We start from the raw sequence: 20,474 nt of genomic DNA, 5'->3' as shown, positions 1-20,474 counted from the left end.
GAAATGTCCTTCCGCTTCTAAGAATATAATTTCACACCCTCCTATCCCTTGATATCAACACATACAGTTTAAGTATATCTCTATGTATATACGATGTTTAAATATAAAAGAAAAGAGGATAAAGCAAGAAACGAATGAAGTACTTAAGCTCTAATGGACCTGATTAAGGGTTATATCTTTTATCTTGGTTAAATCACAGTAATATTAAGATCTTGAAAAACGAGGAGGAAAATACAGTGAGGCCAAAAGGGAAGGACAGAAACGAAGGTCAAAGGTCATGATGGTAGATTGTCTGTGTTTATCAGTCAAGGGTCGGAGGGTGTGATTAAACCTCACAAGTTGGAGGGCAGTTTGGCGCGCACAGGTTCCAGTTCAGAGGGGTGGTTTCCCGACCCTCTCCTGGGAGGGAGGGCTGGGGAGGCGATGGGGGGCAGGGTTTGCCCCTGGTGGTGCGGGTGCCCGGGGGACACGTGGACGGGTGGAGTCATGTGCCCTGGCATCGAGCTACAAGGTTTGGGTACCAGGGTGGGCGAGGAGAAGGGGGAGGGGCAGTATCCAGGCTCCATGGATGACAGGGGGCGAGGAGGGGAGGAGCGGCCCAGGGCCAGGCCCATTTCCTGGGGCAGGGAGGGCAGGGACGGGTGGGAGCTGGACAGAAGTTTCATATCCTCAGAGAAGCGGCCCAGAGGAGACTCCCTGCCTCCGGCCTGGGGCTGGCTTGTAGGCTGGGTGGGGAAGGAGGGGGTCTGGGGCAGGAACAGGGAGCTGTGGGAGCCAGACGCGCTGTTCGGGTCGCTGTAGTGGAAAGTCCTGCCGCTCACAGGGCTCTGGACCGTGGGGCTGGGGCCCAGGGGGGTGTAGCAGGGGGAGGCGTTGGCTGAGCCGTACTGGGCCAATGAGGCCAAGGCAGACCTCTCCAGGGACAGCTGGGGCTGCAGGCCTCTCTGGAGGTTGGACTGGAGGCTGGACTGGAGGCTGGACTGGAGACCGGCCTGAAGGCCGGCTAAGGTGAACTGGCCCAGGGAAGATGGAGAGCCCTCAGTAGGTTGGAGGGGAAGAGGGGATTGGGAGGACTGGTGGGGCAGGGAGGACTGGAGGGGCTGGGAGGAGTGGGGTGGCAGGGAGGACTGGTGGGGCAGGGAGGACTGGAGGGGCTGGGAGGAGTGGGGTGGCAGGGAGGACTGGAGGGGCTGGGAGGAGTGGGGGGGCAGGGAGGACTGGTGGGGCAGGGAGGACTGGTGGGGCAGGGAGGAGTGAGGGGGCAGGGAGGACTGGAGGGGCAGGGAGGAGTGGGGTGGCAGGGAGGACTGGTGGGGCAGGGAGGACTGGGGGGGCTGGGAAGAATGAGAGGACAGGGAAGGCTGGGAGGTCTGCGGAGGAAGCTGGCCTCTACTGGGAGACGGTGAGCCTGGAGGGGGTGTGTGGAAGAGATTGAGGCCACTAGACGTCCTGCCTCCCCCTGCAAACTGATGTAGGGGGCCAACCTGAGGAGGCTTAGTGAGGGGCTGGCTATGGAGCAGCTGGCTGGCCAGGGGGCTGGAACCACCTGAAGCCCCTCCTATGGCCCCTCCCACTGCCCCACCTGAAGCCCCTCCTATGGCCCCTCCCACTGCCCCACCTGAAGCCCCTCCTATGGCCCCTCCCACTGCCCCACCTGAAGCCCCTCCTATGGCCCCTCCCACTGCCCCACCTGAAGCCCCTCCTATGGCCCCTCCCACTGCCCCACCTGAAGCCCCTCTTATGGCCCCTCCCACTGCCCCACCTGAAGCCCCTCCTATGGCCCCTCCCACTGCCCCACCTGAAGCCCCTCCTATGGCCCCTCCCACTGCCCCACCTGAAGCCCCTCCTATGGCCCCTCCCACTTCCCCACCTGAAGCCCCTCCTATGGCCCCTCCCACTGCCCCACCTGAAGCCCCTCCTATAGCCCCTCCGACTTCCCCACCTGAAGCACCTACTCCTAATCCTCTAGCTACGTGTTCCACCATAACCCCGGTCATTGAAGTCCCAGTTGTCCCAGTTGCCCCTCCTATATGCCCCCCAGTTGCCCCTCCTGTTGCGTAGCCCTCTGATGCCCAACCTTCAGCTGCCCCGTCACACACCCCTCCTACTGCCCCGCCACTGGCTCTCCCAGACGACCACCCAGTAGCCCCCCCAGTGGCTCCACCTGCCCCCCCTCCAGTTGCCCCCTGTGGTTGGAAGAGGTTGGAGAGAGGTGGGGTGCCACAGGGGAGGGGCTGCTGCTGCTGGGGCTGGGGATGGAGCTGGGCCAGGCTCGAGGAAGGGGAGTCTGAAGAGGAGAAGGGTCCGAAGGGGAAGGGTCCAGACCTGACAGACCCAGGGTGTGCTCCACTGGTTGAGGCCTGTTGGCTGGAGCTAGCTATTCCAGAGCCTGAAGTCATGTGATGGGCCCTAAAGGAGGCCAGCAGTGGCGTGTCCACCCCAGAGTGCAGTTTCGTGGGGGTACTCGTAGGTGAGTCCCCGGCTGAGCCTGGGCCTGCGGAGTTTGAGGAGTTGGGCACCACCGTATGGAACTTCTTCAGCCTGCCAGGGGGGTCCTTCAAGCCCAGGAGGGAGACAGGGGGGCGGAAGATCGTGGGGGGCAGGTGGGGGTGGTGGGTCAGGGCGATGGCGACTGAAGTGGTGGCAGCTGCGGCTTGGAGGGGTGCCTGGATGAGCGGGGCCCAGATGACGGGCGTGGGCGAGGGCGGTGCGGGGGGTGGGATGTTCTGGAGGAGGTGGGCGCAGGTGGCCATGTCCCGGTCGTGCTGGACGATCTGCTGGATGATCTCATTCTCCTGGTAGTTGAGCACACCTGAACTGAGGTCATGCTGGACCTTGTGCTGGAGGATGGAGTTCTTTTTGCCTGGAAGATTGCAAGAGACACACACACACATTGTTAGGTCAGGATCAGTTCACACGCTGCATCTGACAACAAAACCAGACTAAGATTGCAAACATTGCATGTTCAGATCAGCCAACACACACTCCTAACCCCAAATCTTTCTAAATCCACATCTCAGATGATCAGTACCAGGAATCAAGTCCTCCTTCTCCCTTTGTACACGGGAGACAACTTGACTGCGATTGTGAGTTTTTGATACAGTGAATAAGCGTCACGTTTAGGCAACAAAGCGAGCGTTGGCCTGCGGCTGCTGTGGTGAATATTAAGGAGCAGGAGAGCCCGCTGTGATCAGGCCACACTCCCAGACAGCCCTTTGATTCCTCTTCCACACATGGCAGCACTAGCTAACAGCAGCCACCACCAAGGACAGCTTGAAGACGAGAGGATAAACCCCGGGCCTGGGTCTGGAGGAGGGAGAGGGGGGGGGATGAAGGAGGATGAGAGGGGCGGGTGAAGAGGAGAGAGAGAGGGAGGGGAGAGAGAGAGGGAGGGGAGAGAGAGAGGGAAGGGAGAGAGAGAGGCGAAGCACAGAGGGGACTAACATGAAGGGATTGGAAGCCATGATAGCTCCAGCAGGGCGTGTGTGTGTCCCCGAATGTGTGTGTGAGAGCCTATGTGTTTGTGTCTGCTTGTGTGTGTGTGTGTCTGTCTGTGTGTATGCCTTGTGCATGTGTTTATGTCCAAGGGGTACATGTGTGTGTGCATTTGCTGTATGAGTGTGCATGTATACATAATCAGTCAATGTGTATATATGGTGTACGTGTGTGCATGTATTTGTGTGTTTGGTGCCAGTGTGCATTTATGTGTGTACGCATAATGTTTGGGTGTGTGTGTTTATGGTGTACGTATGTGTCTCTACGCATATGGTGTGTGTGTATGAGCGTGCACGTATATTGTGTGTGTGTATGTGTGTGTCTGTTTGAGCAGCCCTTACTGTGGAGAGGTAGATAAGAGGCCAGAGGAAGAACAAACAATAGGTCCAGCAGGACCATGGATACAGAGATGGGCCTCTCCTTACACATGTTACACTGACCGAGCGGGAGGGGGGAGGGGGGAGGGGGGTGGGAGGCCGACCAGGAGTGGGGAGGGGGGCTAGGGTGGGCCAAGTGCAGGCACAAGGTCACAGCCACAGTAATGGAGTGGGTCCTGAGAAGGCTGCCAGGCGGAGAGGAGGAGAGCTTCTCTGTTCATAAACAGCCTCAACTCCAAACTGATAATCCATCAATCATTCCCGGATGAGCCAGACGGCAACCACGGGGTTAATATGAACCTCTGTTGTCCTGGCGATTTGATCCCCGCCACACGCTGCCAGTGAATGGTGTCGCCTTAGCGGCTCGCTACTGTAAGCGCAATTAGAGGCAGATCAATCTCTCGCAGCCCTGATATGTGAGGTGAACGATGACCTATGTGTGTGTGACTGCCTTTGTGAGAGGGTGTGTGAGTGTTGTGTGTGTGTGTATGCGTGTATTAGCCTGTGCATATCTCTCAGTCCAACATGACCGCCCAGCTTTACCCCCCCCCCCCCCATGAATTAATTAGAGAAGCAGAGCTGTGTGGATGACTTCATTACCTGGAAGGTGTGGGAAGAGGTGAGCACCATTTATACACACAAACAAACACACACACACACACACACACACACGCAATACACATTGAAATACGCACACACAGGAATCAATGGCTCCCATCTATCAGTTAGTCAGGGAGGGAGGAACAGAGAAGTGCTGCATTGAGCCTGTGTACAGTATGTGATTCCAATGTGTGTGTCCTTTTTTGTGTGCGTGTGACCTTTGTTTTACAACTTTGAAATTCGCTTTGAAAAAAAGACGTAACATTATTTTAAAAGTATCGACTGATATCTATCTGTCCTTGTGCTTTGTGTGCCTTGTGGATGTGACATTCATCTACCGACCACATCACTTCAAAGTGTCCCTTTTCAACCAACTGGCCCCTGCAGCCATTTTGCTCTGACTCATAGAGAACACCACCTCAGGATAGAGTGCTGCGTTCACAGGATGAGAAGAGGCCCTTCTGTCTCAATCCACAGAGACCCGCGGAACTAGGAGAAGCATGCTGGGAAAGGTCAACTACATGTTTGGATTTGTATATCTAAGTGAGGTGTCGTCAGGTGACCTTCATGAGACGAGTGAGGGTTGGTTAAAGATCTTTACCAGCGGCCCTGTCTCATGACGATCAAGCATGGATTTCCTTGAACCCTGTTTTGACTCCTGTCACACTACTGAACTGTATGTTGCTCCACTCCACTCGGTGACTCATCGCTGGGAAGGTTATCTTAGGACTCAAACAGCCTCATTCACTGTCTCAGAAAAGTGATTTACCCAACAGAGATGAATGGTGAACACCCTGAGGGAGGTTCGGGCCATGTTGTTTCTGCACTTCCGGTTTGGCATGGTTCTCTTTCTGTGTAAATAGGGATACTCCCCCCCCCCCCCCGTTCCCTCTGTCACTCTCTCTCTCTCTCTCTGTCTGTCTGCCTGCCTGCCTGCCTGCCTGCCTGTCTGTCTGTCTGTCTGTCTGTCTCTCTGTCTGTCTGTCAGTCTGTCTGTCTGTCTGCCTGTCTGTCTCTCTGCGTGTCTGTCTCGCTGCCTGTCTGTCTCTCTTCCTGTCTGTCTGTCTGTCTGTCTGTCTGTCTCTATGTCTGTCTATCTCTATGTCTTTCTTTGTTAACAGGGGCTTTGTCTCTGTCTTTCTCTCTCTGCCCCACCTCTCTCTAACAGGCTTTATTTCTCTTTCTCTCTCTCTAAGGCTGTGTTCCTGGATGACTGGATAAGCCTATAAGATGATGATGACAATGACTGAAAAGAGAGATCGGAGGGAGAGAGAGAGAGAGAGAGAGAGGGAGAGCCAGAGAGGGAGAGAGAGAGACAGAGAGGGAGAGCCAGAGAGGGATAGAGAGAGCCAGAGAGGGAGAGCCAGAGAGGGAGAGAGAGAGCCAGAGAGGGAGAGACAGAGAGGGATAGAGAGAGACAGAGAGGGAGAGAGAGAGACAGAGAGGGAGAGACAGAGAGGGAGAGACAGAGAGGGATAGAGAGAGAGGGATAGAGAGAGCCAGAGAGGGAGAGATTGACCCTCTGTCCCCTGGGCCTGCCCCATTGGCAGTGCCTTTGATGGCAGATGTGTGTGTTGTAACATGGGAGGAGCAGTGTGGACTGAGCTAATGTGACGCATCTGTCCACAGGCCTCACTGACCCTTAGCAGCTCACACATGCACACGCACACACACACCACACACACCACACACCACACACACCACACAAACACCACACACACCACACACACCACACATACTGTAAATACACAGACAGACACTTACTGTTCACATGCCGAAATCTTCTCTCAAGACATTGATCTACAGTAATAGTTTCCTTTCCATCCAGGCCAATCAAATGAACCAAACATACCAATGCGGTCCAGCCTATCCAGGGCCACGGTCTCGAAGGCCCGCCTCATCATGGGGTACTCCTCCAGAACCTCGTTGAAGTTGTCCACAGACAGCGAGTACAGACGGCAGTAAGTGTCTGCCCTCACACTGGCCGTCCTACGACCCCGCGTCAGCAGACAGATCTCTGGACACACAAGGAAGGAACACAGGTCACATGGTCAAAGCAGTTCAGTTTAGTATATTTCAGTTTAAGTCAGCTTTAATTGTATTCAGTTCAATGGACTGTATTACTCTCAGGGGACCAGTCAGAGCAGCAGCATCTGTAAATACAATATACTTGTACAAAACTAGAACAATAACGTTATTATCCTGAACCCAGGAGCTGGTACATTCATAGTAAATAAAGACCTCATGGTCGTTATGGTCTTTGGAACACTCATACTGAACAGTGTGTGTGTTTTGGTTTGTTCTCCTATTGAAGCTGTTACTGTACAACCCTGATAAATAAAAATGAACTTTGAAACCAACCCAAAAATATCATTTTTTTTTTCTGTGGATATTTCTTTTTTGTTGTAATCCACAGCTGAAGCCATTTCCCCAGCTTAGAGCTGTGCCTGCCCTCATCTCTGCACTGTGCCGGATCAGCACAATAATGCTCCATTTAACCGGCTGCCGGGCTGTAGAGCTCTGGCACCAACACGGGCCCTACGCCGCGCGTGTGTGTGAGAGAAGGAGATAGAGAGAGGGGTGGATGGAGAGAGACAGTGAGAGGTGGTGACAGTGCACGAGGAAGAGTGAAAGAGAGAGAGAAAGAGAGAGAGGGAAAAGGAGTGAGAGGATCCACCCGTGTGCTCCACTGTCACATTCACATACATTCCCAACTGTGCAGTCTGCCTCTTACTTTCATCCCTTTACCCCCCCCCCCCCCCCCTCCCTCAATGCTGGCTGTCCCTCCCAGTCTTTCTCAGAAAGCCATTTACCTACTCATTCGCACTCCCGCTTTCAATTCTCCAACAGAATTGCATCACTCCTTACAGAGTGCTCACTGCATCACGTTTATCCAGAACTCTGCTTCCATCAGATCAACTGCTGAGGGAATGTAGCTCAAAATCTCATATCCCATTACAGCTGTTCCTGTCATTCTCTATCTCTCCGTTTTTTGGTCTCTCCATCTCACAGCCTGTGTCTCTCTACCTATGTCTTTCTGTCTCTCTATCTCTCTGTCACTCTGTCTCCTCCATTATCGTCTAATTGTCTTGCATGTACACACTGGACCAGACACACTGGACCAGACACACTGGACCAGACACACCAGACCAGACACACTGGACCAGACACACCACACCAGACACACCACACCAAACACACTGGACCAGACACACCTGACCAGACACACTGGACCAGACACACTGGACCAGACACACCACACCAGACACACTGGACCAGACACACTGGACCAGACACACCACACCAGACACACCACACCAAACACACTGGACCAGACACACCTGACCAGACACACCACACCAGACACACTGGACCAGACACACCACACCAAACACACCGGACCAGACACACTGGACCAGACACACTGGACCAGACACACTGGACCAGACACACCACACCAGACACACTGGACCAGACACACCACACCAGACACACCACACCAGACACACCAGACCAGACACACTGGACCAAGGCTCCAGCCTAATCCCAACCAGAGGGATTGGAAAGTTGCCAAAGATATGGCACCTGCTCCTGAGGGAAAACGATTGTGTGAGTGTGTACATGGGTCGGTGCTGTACCGTCGAGGGGCCATGTCAGAGCGTACATGTTGGAGCGTACAGTGCTGTACATGATCCCTTCAACATCAGCTGCAAAATGGGAAACAGCTCGATCATGTAAAACTCCACTTCTCATTGCCTGGAACATTCCCCTAAGGGCTTCATTTTAATAGACTTCTAATTGATTCCGCTCACAGTCTACAAGGGTGCCTAAACCAGCTGTAAGTCGCACGGTAGTACTGCTGAAGACTACGCCATGCTGTTCAAAGTACCCAGATTCTTTTAGAAGGATGTACAGTATTTACAGTAACACTAACCTCTTTCCTCAGGTCTACTGGGACAGTAGGGACTGGCGCAGTACCCCCCTCCCTCTCCAGTACACACACAAACACACACACAATACTGCATGAAATCACACCAAACAGGCTTAGGCTGTCAGGCCTCTGTGTGTCTGTAGCAGTAGTGTGTTTTATCCCCTGGGCCCAAGCTGGTCCCAGCACTGCATCTGGTAATCCTGTTTAAAAGCGAAACTCAGGGACACAGAAGGAGGAAGGGAATTGATTTGCGTTGCAGTCGTGGAGCGCTTACGAGTGTCATGTGGAAGAGTCCCGCCTAATGACAGAGGCGGTCGTTACAAATGAATGGCTCCCAATTAAAATTGGATGTGAAAGGAGGATGAGGAAAGCATGAGGAGGAAGGATGCTTGACCTTGCATGGATGTCACATGCTGGTCCACGTTGGAGCACTGGGGGCCACGTCACCTGAGCAGTTCTTAATGAGTGTGTTTCGTGTGTGTGTGTGTGTGGATATACAGCATGTGCAAACTTGTGTGTGTGTGTGGATATACAACATGTGCAAACATGTGTGTGTGTGTGTGTGGATATACAGCATGTGCAAACTTGTGTGTGTGTGTGGATATACAACATGTGCAAACATGTGTGTGTGTGTGTGTGGATATACAACATGTGCAAACATGTGTGTGTGTGTGTGTGGATATACAGCATGTGCAAACTTGTGTGTGTGTGTGTGGATATACAGCATGTGCAAACTTGATATACAGCATGTGCAAACTTGTGTGTGTGTGTGTGTGTGTGTGTGTTTGTGTGGATATACAGCATGTACAAACTTGTGTGTGTGTGAGAAAGAAGTATCTGTGTCCTGCAGTCTGGACTGTGAAGGCTCACCTGGACTGAGCTCAGCTGTCGGTTTACATCTCTATCCTCCCTCCCTCCCTCCCTCACACACACACACACACACACCCACACCCACATCACACGAACCCCAGACACGCACACACACCGCCCCCAGACTTGGGAGAGGACATTCTCTAACCTTTACAACATCCGCACAGGGCAGCCTGATTCCCTATGACACACCACGCTCCATCCACCCAGCATTAGCATAACACACAAACACACACACACACAATTTGTTTACCATGCACAGGCTCGGGTCAGGCCGAGTCTGGTGTAGCTATCACCGTAGCTGGTGTCACGTCACTTCTGGTTACCTCTCCTCCCTGTCCCAGTCCATATCTACGGTAAAGGAGACCCCCAGCCACAGAACTGCATGCGGCACAGATGTCCCACTGTCCCAGACCCTGCTCCCAAACTCAACCTGACGAATACACGGCGTTGGACTGTGCAGAGGGAGCCTCGCTTTCACCCTCGTCCTGCAGACCCTCCAACGCTGGAGAGGATTACCTAGACTGAACCAATGCCAGCCTTTGGTGCTAATCCAGATGCCATCCCTGGTGCCAGCTGCTCCAAGTGACTCAGATAAGCCCCTCACTGTTTCGCTTTTGTGACTTACCACTTCACACACACACGCACGCACACACACAAGGAGGGGGAGAGATGGAGAGAGCCTCGGACTGGACATGGACTCGAGATTAAGAGCAGTTTCTTTGGAGAGGACCTTAGCCGGAGTGGAGCCACCAGATAACACTGGAGATTTCCTGCTGCCCACTCTATCCTGCACCCTCTCTCAAGCTCTCTCTCTCACCCTCTCTCAAGCTCTCTCTCTCACCCTCTCTCAAGCTCTCTCTCTCACCCTCTCTCAAGCTCTCTCTCTCTCACCCTCTCTCAAGCTCTCTCTCTCACCCTCTCTCAAGCTCTCTCTCTCACCCTCTCTCAAGCTCTCTCTCTCACCCTCTCTCAAGCTCTCTCTCTCACCCTCTCTCAAGGTCTCGCTTCTTCTCCGCCTCTTTATCTCCTCTTTTGACCTCTCTCCCTGTCTCTGTCTCTCTCTTGACATCTCCAATGCCTCTCCTCATCTCATTCTTTCTCTCACTTCCTTGTCTCTCCCTGTCTTTCTCTCCCTCTCTCTCTCTCTCGCTCTCTCTCTCTCTTTCTTCTTCTCCAGCCTCAGTTCACTTGAAGGCAGGAGTGAACTGTCTGAGCTCCCAATCACCTATCACAGAGCAGGTCTTTGATTCTTTGATAAGCGGCTGTGATGGACCTCTCCTTCTACAGTAAGGTCACGGAGAGAGAGGGAAACAGAAAGGGAAGAGAGGCAAGAGAGAGATAGAGACAGACAGAGAGTAGGAGAGAGAGAGATGGAGGGAGGGGGTAGAGAGAGAGAGAGAGAGAGAGCGGGACCAAACCAAGTCATACAGCAGCAATTACAGCAGGCTACAAAGGCTGACCTATTATGGGACAATACACAGCTTGCACCAGAGAGTACCAGGCTGCCTGGAGATCCTGCCCTGATACCACCACCTGAGGGGGGCCTTGTACTGGATAAGGACCCATTTTTGTGTGAGTAATGTGTGTATGCGTGTGTGTCTGTGTGTATGCTTGGCCAAAGGGGAGTGTCTGGGTATGTTTTAGTATGTGTGTATGCTGCTGTGTATATGTGAGTGTGTATTTTAGTTTGTGTATGAATGTTAGTGTGTGTGAGTGTTAGTGTGTGTGTGTGTTGAGGTAGGGGAGCAGGGGTTCTGGTGGACCTCCCATGCAGAGCCTCAGTGGCTCAGAGCCTCAGTGGCTCAGAGCCTCAGTGGCTCAGAGCCTCAGTGGCTCAGAGCCTCAGTGGCTCTGCCTCCGTGGCTCTGCCTCCGTGGCTCTGCCTCCGTGGCTCTGCCTCAGTGGCTCAGAGCCTCCGTGGCTCTGCCTTCGTGGCTCAGTGGCTCCCGGCCTGAATATTCCAGTCACATTGGATTTCCGCTCCCTTCAGATTGCCTTGTGCCAAACGCTCTTGTCCAGAACATGTCACATGATATCCTGACTCCAGGATCTCCTCAGTGAGTGTCCACAACAGTTAGCCATCGGGAGGAGAGCACTGAGAGTTGAAACACGTGAATAATTCAATTGTACTGATAAGGAGCACTGTCTATGGACACGGCTGTCAATACACATACACAGTAGCAGGCCAAACTCCCTTCCAATGCATAAAAAGTGGTCACACGAACACACACTTGCATGCAAATAATTATGTGCATTCAAAGGTATGTGTGTGTGATACTCATTGTGGTTAACTTCCTGCTTTCTAAAACACGCTGAGTCCACACGTGCCTGCCTGACAAGTGTCTCCTCTGTGTGTGTGTGTGTGTGTGTTACATCAATTCATTTCATGAATGACTAGCTCATGTTTGGCAACAACTGTCAGATTTCCCTATGGTGATGGGCTTGGATTATCCTCCCTCCTCTTCTTTCTATTCCTCTGTTTCCCCCCTACATCTCCTCCTTCTTTGCTTCCTCCTCCCCCCCTTCTTCCATCTCCTTCTCCTCTTCCTCCTAGAGCAGAGATGATGGCAGGAATATCTAACAGATAAAACAGTAAACCCACAAAGCATTGCGCCTCTAAAACGTTAGCAAGGGACATGGGAGGGGGGAAGGGGGATAATGACAGCTGATCCAGGGTGTTAAATTAATGCAACTTGTTCCCTTCCAAAACATGGTGCATTTAGTAATAGCGTGTGGGCTCTTTATCCCATTTGCACAACCAAATAAATGTTTAAACAGGAAGAGAACGACAACACTGATCTGCGAGGCCTCCACCCCTTCATCCTCTCCTTCCTGCATCCCCTTTCTCCCTCTCTCCCTTTCCATCCTCCCGTCTGTCCTCCTATCTTCCTCCCCTCTGCCTCCTCTCCCTCTGTGTCTTCCTCCGTCCTTCCTCTGCCTCCTCTCCCTCCGTGTCCTCATCAGCCTCGTCTCCCTCTGTGTCGTCCTCCGTCCTTCCCCTGCCTCGTCTCCCTCCGTGTCGTCCTCCGTCCTTCCTCTGCATCTTCTCCCTCCGTGTCTTCCTCTGTCCTTCCTCTGCATCTTCTCCCTCCGTGCCGTCCTCCGTCCTTCCTCTGCCTCGTCTCCCGCCGTGTCTTCCTCCGTCCTTCCTCTGCCTCGTCTCCCTCCGTGCCGTCCTCCGTCCTTCCTCTGCCTCCTCTCCCGCCGTGTCTTCCTCCGTCCTTCCTCTGCATCTTCTCCCTCCGTGTCGTCCTCCGTCCTTCCTCTGCATCTTCCCCCTCCGTGTCGTCCTCCGTCCTTCCTCTGCCTCCTCTCCCGCCGTGTCTTCCTCCGTCCTTCCTCTGCCTCGGTCTTTCCAGGGAGAGCAGGAGGATGAGTAACCGAGCAGGGGGCCCGTTGTGTGAAATGTTGATTAATCTTGGCATGGGCGGAGATAGATTGCTTGCCATCTTTCCATTCTTTTCCCAGCGGCCCCCAGAGAAAGGGCACCGAGCTGGCCCTGCTGCAGGAGGGCTGTGTGTGTGTGTGCGTGTTTGCACGCGTGTGTGTGCACATGGTGGGTGCCTATGTGATGATGTGTGTACGTGTGTCCGTGCGTCTGCGCACACGGGGCTTTTGTGTGTGTGTGTGGGGGGCCGACATTGTAATTAAACTTCCACAGGCAGGTCATGTGCTGTTAAATGCTTGTGCGTCCCTCATTACTCAGAGTGCGGCGTCTCAATGATACCCCATCAGCCCTGGCCACGATCACTCCCTTCAGTTTACACCACCTGGGCTCAGTACGGGTGACTGGGCGCCTCACACACACACACACACACACACACACACACACACACACACACACACACACACACACACACACACACACACACACACACACACACACCCTCTCGAAAGAAGTAGGTAGAGGGCCTGACCCTCGAGGGGCGAACGTGGAGGCAGGATGTGCTGGGATTATGCATGGGTAAGTACAGTTTTAGTCTATCCTTTGTGGTTGAGCTGGAAGCGTTTTATGCCTGTGACCTTCAGGTCTTTTCTCCCGACGTGTACTGTACTGTACATGTGGAGCGTGGCTATCTGCCCCCGGGCCGGCTGCCTGTTTGGAACGGAGCAGGGCTACGTGATAGGAGGAGAGCGCTGGGATGCATAAAACATGGAGGACCATCAAACGCTGAAGGATGATGAACACTCCCACAACCAGCAGAGAGAGGCCGTGTGTGTACGCATTTTTCCATACGAGCAGATATCTGCGCGTGTGTGTTTGTTTGTGTAAAATACGACCACAATAACATTTGCTAATGTGAACACCCAGACCCAGCCTCGGCTCGGAACAGACTCATTCTTATTGTGTGTTTTTTCAGGTCACCATTATGAATATTAAAGCTGAAAAGGTTTAAGCTCCAAAGCAGTGTGTGTGTGTGTGTTTGTGTGTATACAGTAACTCTGCTCATATATTATACAACCACATGCATGCTTGTGTGTGTGTGTGACCTTTTGCTTGGACTGGCCATCTCTCTCTTACCCCCGAAGTAGGACCCATCAGACAGCTTGGTCTCCTTGTTGCCCTTGGTCAGCACACTGACCACGCCATGCTGGATGAAGTACATCTTCTTGCCGATAGTGCCCTCCCGGATGATGTAATCTCCCGGCTGGAACACCTCGAAGCGGAGCTTGGTCAGCATGGAGGTCACAAAGTTGGGGTCAGCGTTGGCGAACAGCGGCATAGATGCCACCAGCTTCCGACAGTTGAAATTAATGATTTCCTAAAAATGCAAACAAAAAAACGAGGGTGAGTGTGTGAGCGAGTAAGAGAGCAAGAAAGATGTGGTGGGTGGGGTGGAGAAGGTGAGGGAGAGATGGAAAGAGAGAGGGAGAGAGAAAGAGAGCTGGGGGATAGGGAGAGAGAGAGGGGATGGCAGAGAGGGGGAGGGAGAGATGGAAAGAGAGAGGGGGAGAGAGAGAGAGAGAGGGGAGCAGGTGCTAAGGGCTTAGGTAATGCAAACACACACATACACTTGCCAACACGTGCAGACATATTCAAACACACAAAACCCACACCCCATTACAGTATATACACATGCACACCTGCCCCCCAAATCGCACACAAACACACACACACACACTCTTACTTCTCGTAGCGGTTCATTGAGCTCTCCCAGAATGCTCTCCTCGTCAAACATTTTGCCTTGGTAACGATGCTCATAGTAGTCGTGGATCCTCTGCCTCATGTCGGCTGGCAACTTGTGGAAAGACATGTACTGCTCCACCTGTTTGTACTGCAGGGACACATGGGCACACACAGAGAGTGTGTGCCCAAAACAAGGTTATCTCAGGCATGCCTTGTCGAAGGTCATTGAGTCATACTAACAAAGACAGGGCACAGGAGTCAAATGGTTGGTTATACAACATGACACAGCAAATCTACAGGACAGAAAAACACTCTGAATCTGTAGCTCATCCTCTCCAGAAATCTATGACGAGTATCAAGGGATTGAAAACATTCGTTTTGAATGAATCATTTAGACTGAATAATTCAAACCTAATCATGCGGGTTGACTGGTTCAGCAGGTAGAAAGACAAAAAGCTCGAAAGAAAGAGAAGATGGAAGACAGAGAGAAGAAGAAAAGTTTCCTAATAGGGGCCGATTCACCAAAGTTTTAATGAAGGGCTCCACTGGGGGAGCCAGGATGAGGGAGCACATTCTGAGCACGCCTCCAAACACTGTGTGCAAACGCAGAGAGAAAAAGGATGGAGAGGGAGAGAGAAAGGGAGCGAGAGTGAAATAGAGACAGAGCATGAAAGCAGGGCAGAGAGAGAGAAAGAGAGAGACAGTGGGAAAGACAGAAAGAGAGAGAGAGAGAGACAGTGTGAAAGACAGAAAGAAAGAGAGTGGGAAAGACAGAACGAGAGAGAGACAGAGTGGGAAAGACAGAACGAGAGAGAAAGAGACAGAGTGGGAAAGACAGAAAGAGAGAGAGAGAGACAGTGCGAAAGACAGAAAGAAAGAGAGTGGGAAAGACAGAACGAGAGAGGGACAGAGTGGGAAAGACAGAACGAGAGAGAACAGAGCCAACAAGGAAACAACAGAGAGGGAGATGAATGACAAAAATGTCAATACATGATGCTAGTGATGCTGATTGTGTGTGTGTGTGTGCGCTGTGTGTGCTGTGTGTATGCGTAGTGCGATCAAGGTGTTCCAACAAAAGCCCTGTGGCGTCTAAGCTTGATGTCTACTATTACGAGACTTTACAAAGGCTTGATAGAACAGCCTGATCTACACCATGGAGGTGTGATGTGGTGGAGCCCTGTGTGTGTGTGTGTGTTTGTGCATGCGTGTGTATGTGTGTGGGATCAGAATGAGATCAGGCTGTGTGATTCTAAAAACCTTGAGACAGATCAAAGCACATAGAAGCTGCATTTACACATAGAACAAATGTGACCTTCCAAACACACAACACCCCACACCCAGAATGCATACTAACTGAGTCAGTGGCTCCGCCCCTGGTGGGTCACACTTTGATCATCGCTGACCCAGTCTGCATACATGCATATTCTAACAGATCGTTGACCTCTAAACGTCTCCTTCCCTATCTGGCCTTGGGTCATTGTGTATTAAGGAGCTCATAATTTAGGCCAATTATATGTTCAGGATGACAACAAAGTGAAAGGGAGGGTTCACCTGAGATTCAACTCTGTCATAATGAGCAAGGGGGGAGGGGGGGGGGGGATGTACGACAGCCACCACACACGGAAACACACGCACACACACACACGCCTTGTCTGTGGTCTGCAGCCACGGACCCACTGGGAGACCTGCTCGCCCTGGGGAGAAGGCTCTAATGAGACTGGGAACTGGCTGCATCCCTGAGGGCCACAACACTGTGATGAGGTGCCTGCAGGAGAGCCTGAGGGCCCTTCGACTCGTACGCACGCACGCGCACACGTGCACACACACACACGCAGGCACACACACACACACACGCTGGAGGAGGGCCTGTCCAGTCGGAGTGGGTCACTCAATACGAGAGCCGGGAACACTGCTGCTGCTGCTGACGCACGCACACACGTCAAGACAAGGGGTGGGGGGGGGGGGGGGGGAGATAGGGAGGAGGGTAGAAGGAAGGATCTAGAAGGAGGATCTAGAGTCAGGAGGATGGATGGGCAGGGACGTGGCCACGTCATCAAATAACCCTTCTGGCCAGGTACCCCCCCGGCAGCTCCTTATCCCCCTCTCTTTCTCACCAGCTCAGCCTCTCGCTTCCATTTACACACACAGCCCCACACGCAGCCACACACACCCTCCCTCCCTTCATCTTAGTCTCCTTCCTCCTTCTGCCTCGGTCTGTGTCCTCCTCCTTCCCCGTCTCCCTCTTCCTCTCACGCTCCTTCTCCCTGGCCTTCTGTCAGAAGTGGCACTCCTGACCTCCAGCCTTTTCTTTCTCTGCCTCTATCCAGCTCCTCCTCCGGAATTAGCCCAGCCTCTGTCCATCTGTCTCCGAGCAGGCCCCTGAACCTCCTCCTCATCCCTTCATCCCTTCATCCCAGAATGAGGTGGGGATGAGAGTGGGGTTCAGGCCACATATTTCTGTCCGAACCCGACCCGAGACCTATTCAGGACGCACACACGCACATACATGCATAAGCAGGGATTGATTAGACCTCACGCCCCCTTCTTCCCTCCATCTGTCCTCGCTGTATTAAGGTACTGTGCAGGACACTTTGATTCACACATTGTCCTCCATGATGCATATTCATTAAAAAAAGCCAGGATTAATAATGGCAAGATCTTTGATGGAAATCAATGTTGAATCTACAAAAGTAATTGAGAGGACTCCAAAAGGAAAGTCTGAGCTGGAAAAAAAGAGATTGTAAAGATGTTCATTCCCAAGGCATCTGAGAGAAGAATTATAAGCCCTTGCCATGTGCTAAGCATTTGAATCTGTTATTAAGAAGTCTATTCAAATGAAATCCCCTGGCATACATTTACTGATTTGAGGATGAATCACAGAATGAGCCACTGTTCTTCCCTTCCAGAAGATGAGCTCTTTCACAGAAACACCTCAGTCAGCTCTGTCTCCCACCTCATTGGCTGAACACCACATTCACACACACACACACACATTCACACACACACACACACACATACACACACACACACACATACACACACACACACACACACTCCACCTGTAGTCATGTGACACATAAAGTATTAGCCTGGTGGGCAGAGTCCTGACTGTAAACATAATATCAACATAAAATCAATATCCATTTCCGTTGGTATTTGATTAAGTTGTCAACAAACCTGCATTAAACTCGAAATCACTCAGGCTTAGAAATCCTGACATTGCTTTTGGAATGAAATCTTCATTGAATAACGGTGTAAATTATAGGCATGAGTTATGGAGAGACTGCAAATGAGGTGAACATGTAGAATAGTGTGGTTCAACCTTGAGCACAGAGTTCATTATGTCTAGAGCTATGTGTCATTTACTTGTAACATACAGCTGGCCTTCAAACCAATCTTCAAACAGCCCTTCCCTGTCTGACCCCAGAAACACAGCCTCTGCATGATCTGTCCATTTATCCCCAGCTTTATTTTGAGTTACAATGAGATTCCTCCTTTGCACGGAAGCGCATAAGCCTAAGTGAACAATCGGCAAGCTTTGAATATAATGCTCGGCTGTTTACTGTCGTCACTATTAGAGCCTCACTCGAAAGATTTCTTGTTTTCTCAATGACGGCTGAGACCAGAGTGAAGGAGCTATACTACCGGCACACAGCGCTACACGAATCACAGAGGGACCGGTCTCTCCTGATGATGTGATTGGCTGATAACATCCTCTCCAGTGACAGGATATTACTGTAAGGTATTCTCGTCCAGCATTAAGGCCCTGTCTGGTTACAACAGCACTGTGGTGAATGGTAGGGGACAAAATTAGCAAGACTGATAGTGTTGGTTGCTCTGATCATAATCAGTTTAGCTCTAGCATGTTGGAGTGCTGGTAGGGGGGACCATGACCCATGAGCCCCCCTCTTCACCCCCCCCCCCTCCCCCCCCCCCCAGGCCGCCTCACCACACCCCCCTGGTGTCTGAAGCCACGCTTTATTTATATGATGCTCTTGTCACCTCTGAATCGCTCCCTCCTCCCCTCTCCTTCTCTTTCTCTCTCTCCACACAGTAACCACACTGCTGTGTTTTGGTTTCGTATTGTTTTTGTTGCCACTCTATTTTTCTCTCTCTCAAGCCCCCTCTCATATGGTCCCCAATCCCTCCAGTTATATTCTCCTCATCCATCCTCCCTCCCTCCCTCCCTCCCTCCCTCCCTCCCTCCCTCCCTCCCTCCCTCCCTCCCTCCCTCCCTCCCTCCCTCCCTCCCTCCCTCCCTCCCTCCCTCCCTCCCTCCCTCCCTCCCTCCCTCCCTCCCTCCCTCCCTCCCTCCCTCCCTCCCTCCTCTTTTACTCTCCTAGAGGATGCACATTTTTTAACCAAATAAAACATGAATAATTTATTTCCCAGAAGAGATGTCAGCCACTTAATTATAATTCTTAAACATTTATTTTCCCTACCCTCTCTCCTCTTCATGTTTCTTCCCCTCTCTCTCTCTCTCTCTCTCTCTCTCTCTCTCTCTCTCTCTCTCTCTCTCTCTCTCTCTCCCCTCTCTCTCTCTCTCTCTCTCTCAGTCACTCTCTCTCTCTGTCCTTCTGTTGGCAGGATTTGTGATACACATGCATGTTGATAAATAAAGCCTTCGAAATTGCACCTGTCACACAAAGGATGTACACGATCACATAATAATACATTTGACCCAAATTAAGATCATGGATGAACACCAATTATTACTTATATCTAAATGCTATGTGTTTGTGCGTCAGTGTGCATATGTGTCAGTCTGTGTGTGTAGGTGTGTGTGTGTGTCCGTGTGTGTGTGTGTTGCAGAAGAGGATTTCCCAACTCACAAGGGGATGCTCCCCTCATTGTGGTGTGAAGGTGGGCTATAAGGCTTGGGCACTGACAGCCATATTGGAAGACTGTGGTCTCTTTTGTCTCGATTGTCACCGTGAAGCAGGCTGTGAGGAAGGATAAGCTCTGCTACTGGGAGTCAGGTGGCTGAGAGGTGAGGGAGTCGGGCTAGTAATCAGAAGGTTGCCAGTACGATTCCTGGCTGTGCCAAATGACGTTGTGTCCTTGGGCAAGGCACTTCACCCTACTTTCCTCGGGGGGAATGTCCCTGTACTTACTGTAAGTCGCTCTGGATAAGAGCATCTGCTAAATGACTTAATGTAATGTACTGGTTCCACTCATTTGGGATCCTGACCAATAAGGGCGTGTCCTTTTCTGAGAGCCAATCATACTAATCAAGAAGGCCACGCTCACTTGTGCTAGGCAGTTTTCCCCCCAAAAAAGCACCCATGGCCCATTCCATGTCCAGCCAATCAAAACAGGCCACAACCAAGCCAAGAAAAAGAAGGAAGTGAACTTCCAAGCAACCACCGAATCCAACACCCCATACATCTCTGTTGAAACTGCAATTTGACATGACACAGGCTACAGCTAAGTGATCAAAACGTGTTGTGATGTGGGGGCTCTGTGAGGGAGGGGGGGGTCAAAAAGAGCATTGATTCAGCAGCTGAAGCGAGAGAGGGAGGGAGAGTAAGAGAGAGAGAAAGAGAGAGAGAGCGGGAGAAAAAGAGAGAGAGAAAGGGAGAGAGAAAGAGAGAGAAAAACAGAGAAAGGGAGAGAAAGACAGAGAAAGAGAGAAAAAGAAAGAGCTCCAGAAGGCAAAAAAGGGAATCTAACACCCTTCAGATTAACGCCATCAGTCAAGCCCTTGGGTAATGAGAAGGGCTTCCAGCTCTGACGAGGGAGGCTAGGAGGAGGCCAGAAAGTCTAAAGCATATCAACTTGTCCACAGCAGAGCCCTCTCTGTGCCTGGCTTGATAGTAAGGGAAGCACTCAACTGTCCTCTTCAACTCCCCAAACAGCACTACAGCAAGAAGCTGCTCTCTCTCTCTGAAAGAGAGCAGATCGCCTGAGCAGGGTGAATACATGGGGAAGGACAATGATGTGGGTTTTGGTGATGAAAGGGGCAACGGCAAGGGTCTCAAAAGTATTACCGCCAAGGGGCAATCAGGTTGGTGTGTGGGGGGGGGGAAGAGGGGGGGGGGGGGGGGGAAGGGGGGCATTAATCATTCCC

General features: G+C 51.9%; 1 protein-coding gene across 1 annotated transcript in view; it reads right to left on the bottom strand.

The window, feature by feature from the left end:
- Nucleotides 1-332: 332 nt before the first annotated feature.
- hcn4 (hyperpolarization activated cyclic nucleotide-gated potassium channel 4) overlaps nucleotides 333-20,474 on the bottom strand; it is a 54,601-nt gene continuing 34,459 nt past the window's right edge. The window contains exons 5-10 of the mRNA XM_067249015.1: nucleotides 14,406-14,552; nucleotides 13,799-14,039; nucleotides 6,325-6,489; nucleotides 2,096-2,863; nucleotides 1,376-1,897; nucleotides 333-1,042 (exon numbers count right to left, since the gene is read on the bottom strand). Of these exons, the coding sequence (XP_067105116.1) occupies nucleotides 333-1,042; nucleotides 1,376-1,897; nucleotides 2,096-2,863; nucleotides 6,325-6,489; nucleotides 13,799-14,039; nucleotides 14,406-14,552 (2,553 nt within the window). The remainder of the gene's footprint in view (nucleotides 1,043-1,375; nucleotides 1,898-2,095; nucleotides 2,864-6,324; nucleotides 6,490-13,798; nucleotides 14,040-14,405; nucleotides 14,553-20,474) is intronic.

Source organism: Osmerus mordax, chromosome 13 (genome assembly GCF_038355195.1).
Source record: "Osmerus mordax isolate fOsmMor3 chromosome 13, fOsmMor3.pri, whole genome shotgun sequence".
In the NCBI taxonomy this organism is placed as follows: domain Eukaryota; kingdom Metazoa; phylum Chordata; class Actinopteri; order Osmeriformes; family Osmeridae; genus Osmerus; species Osmerus mordax.
This window is presented reverse-complemented; position numbering and strand designations above follow the sequence as displayed.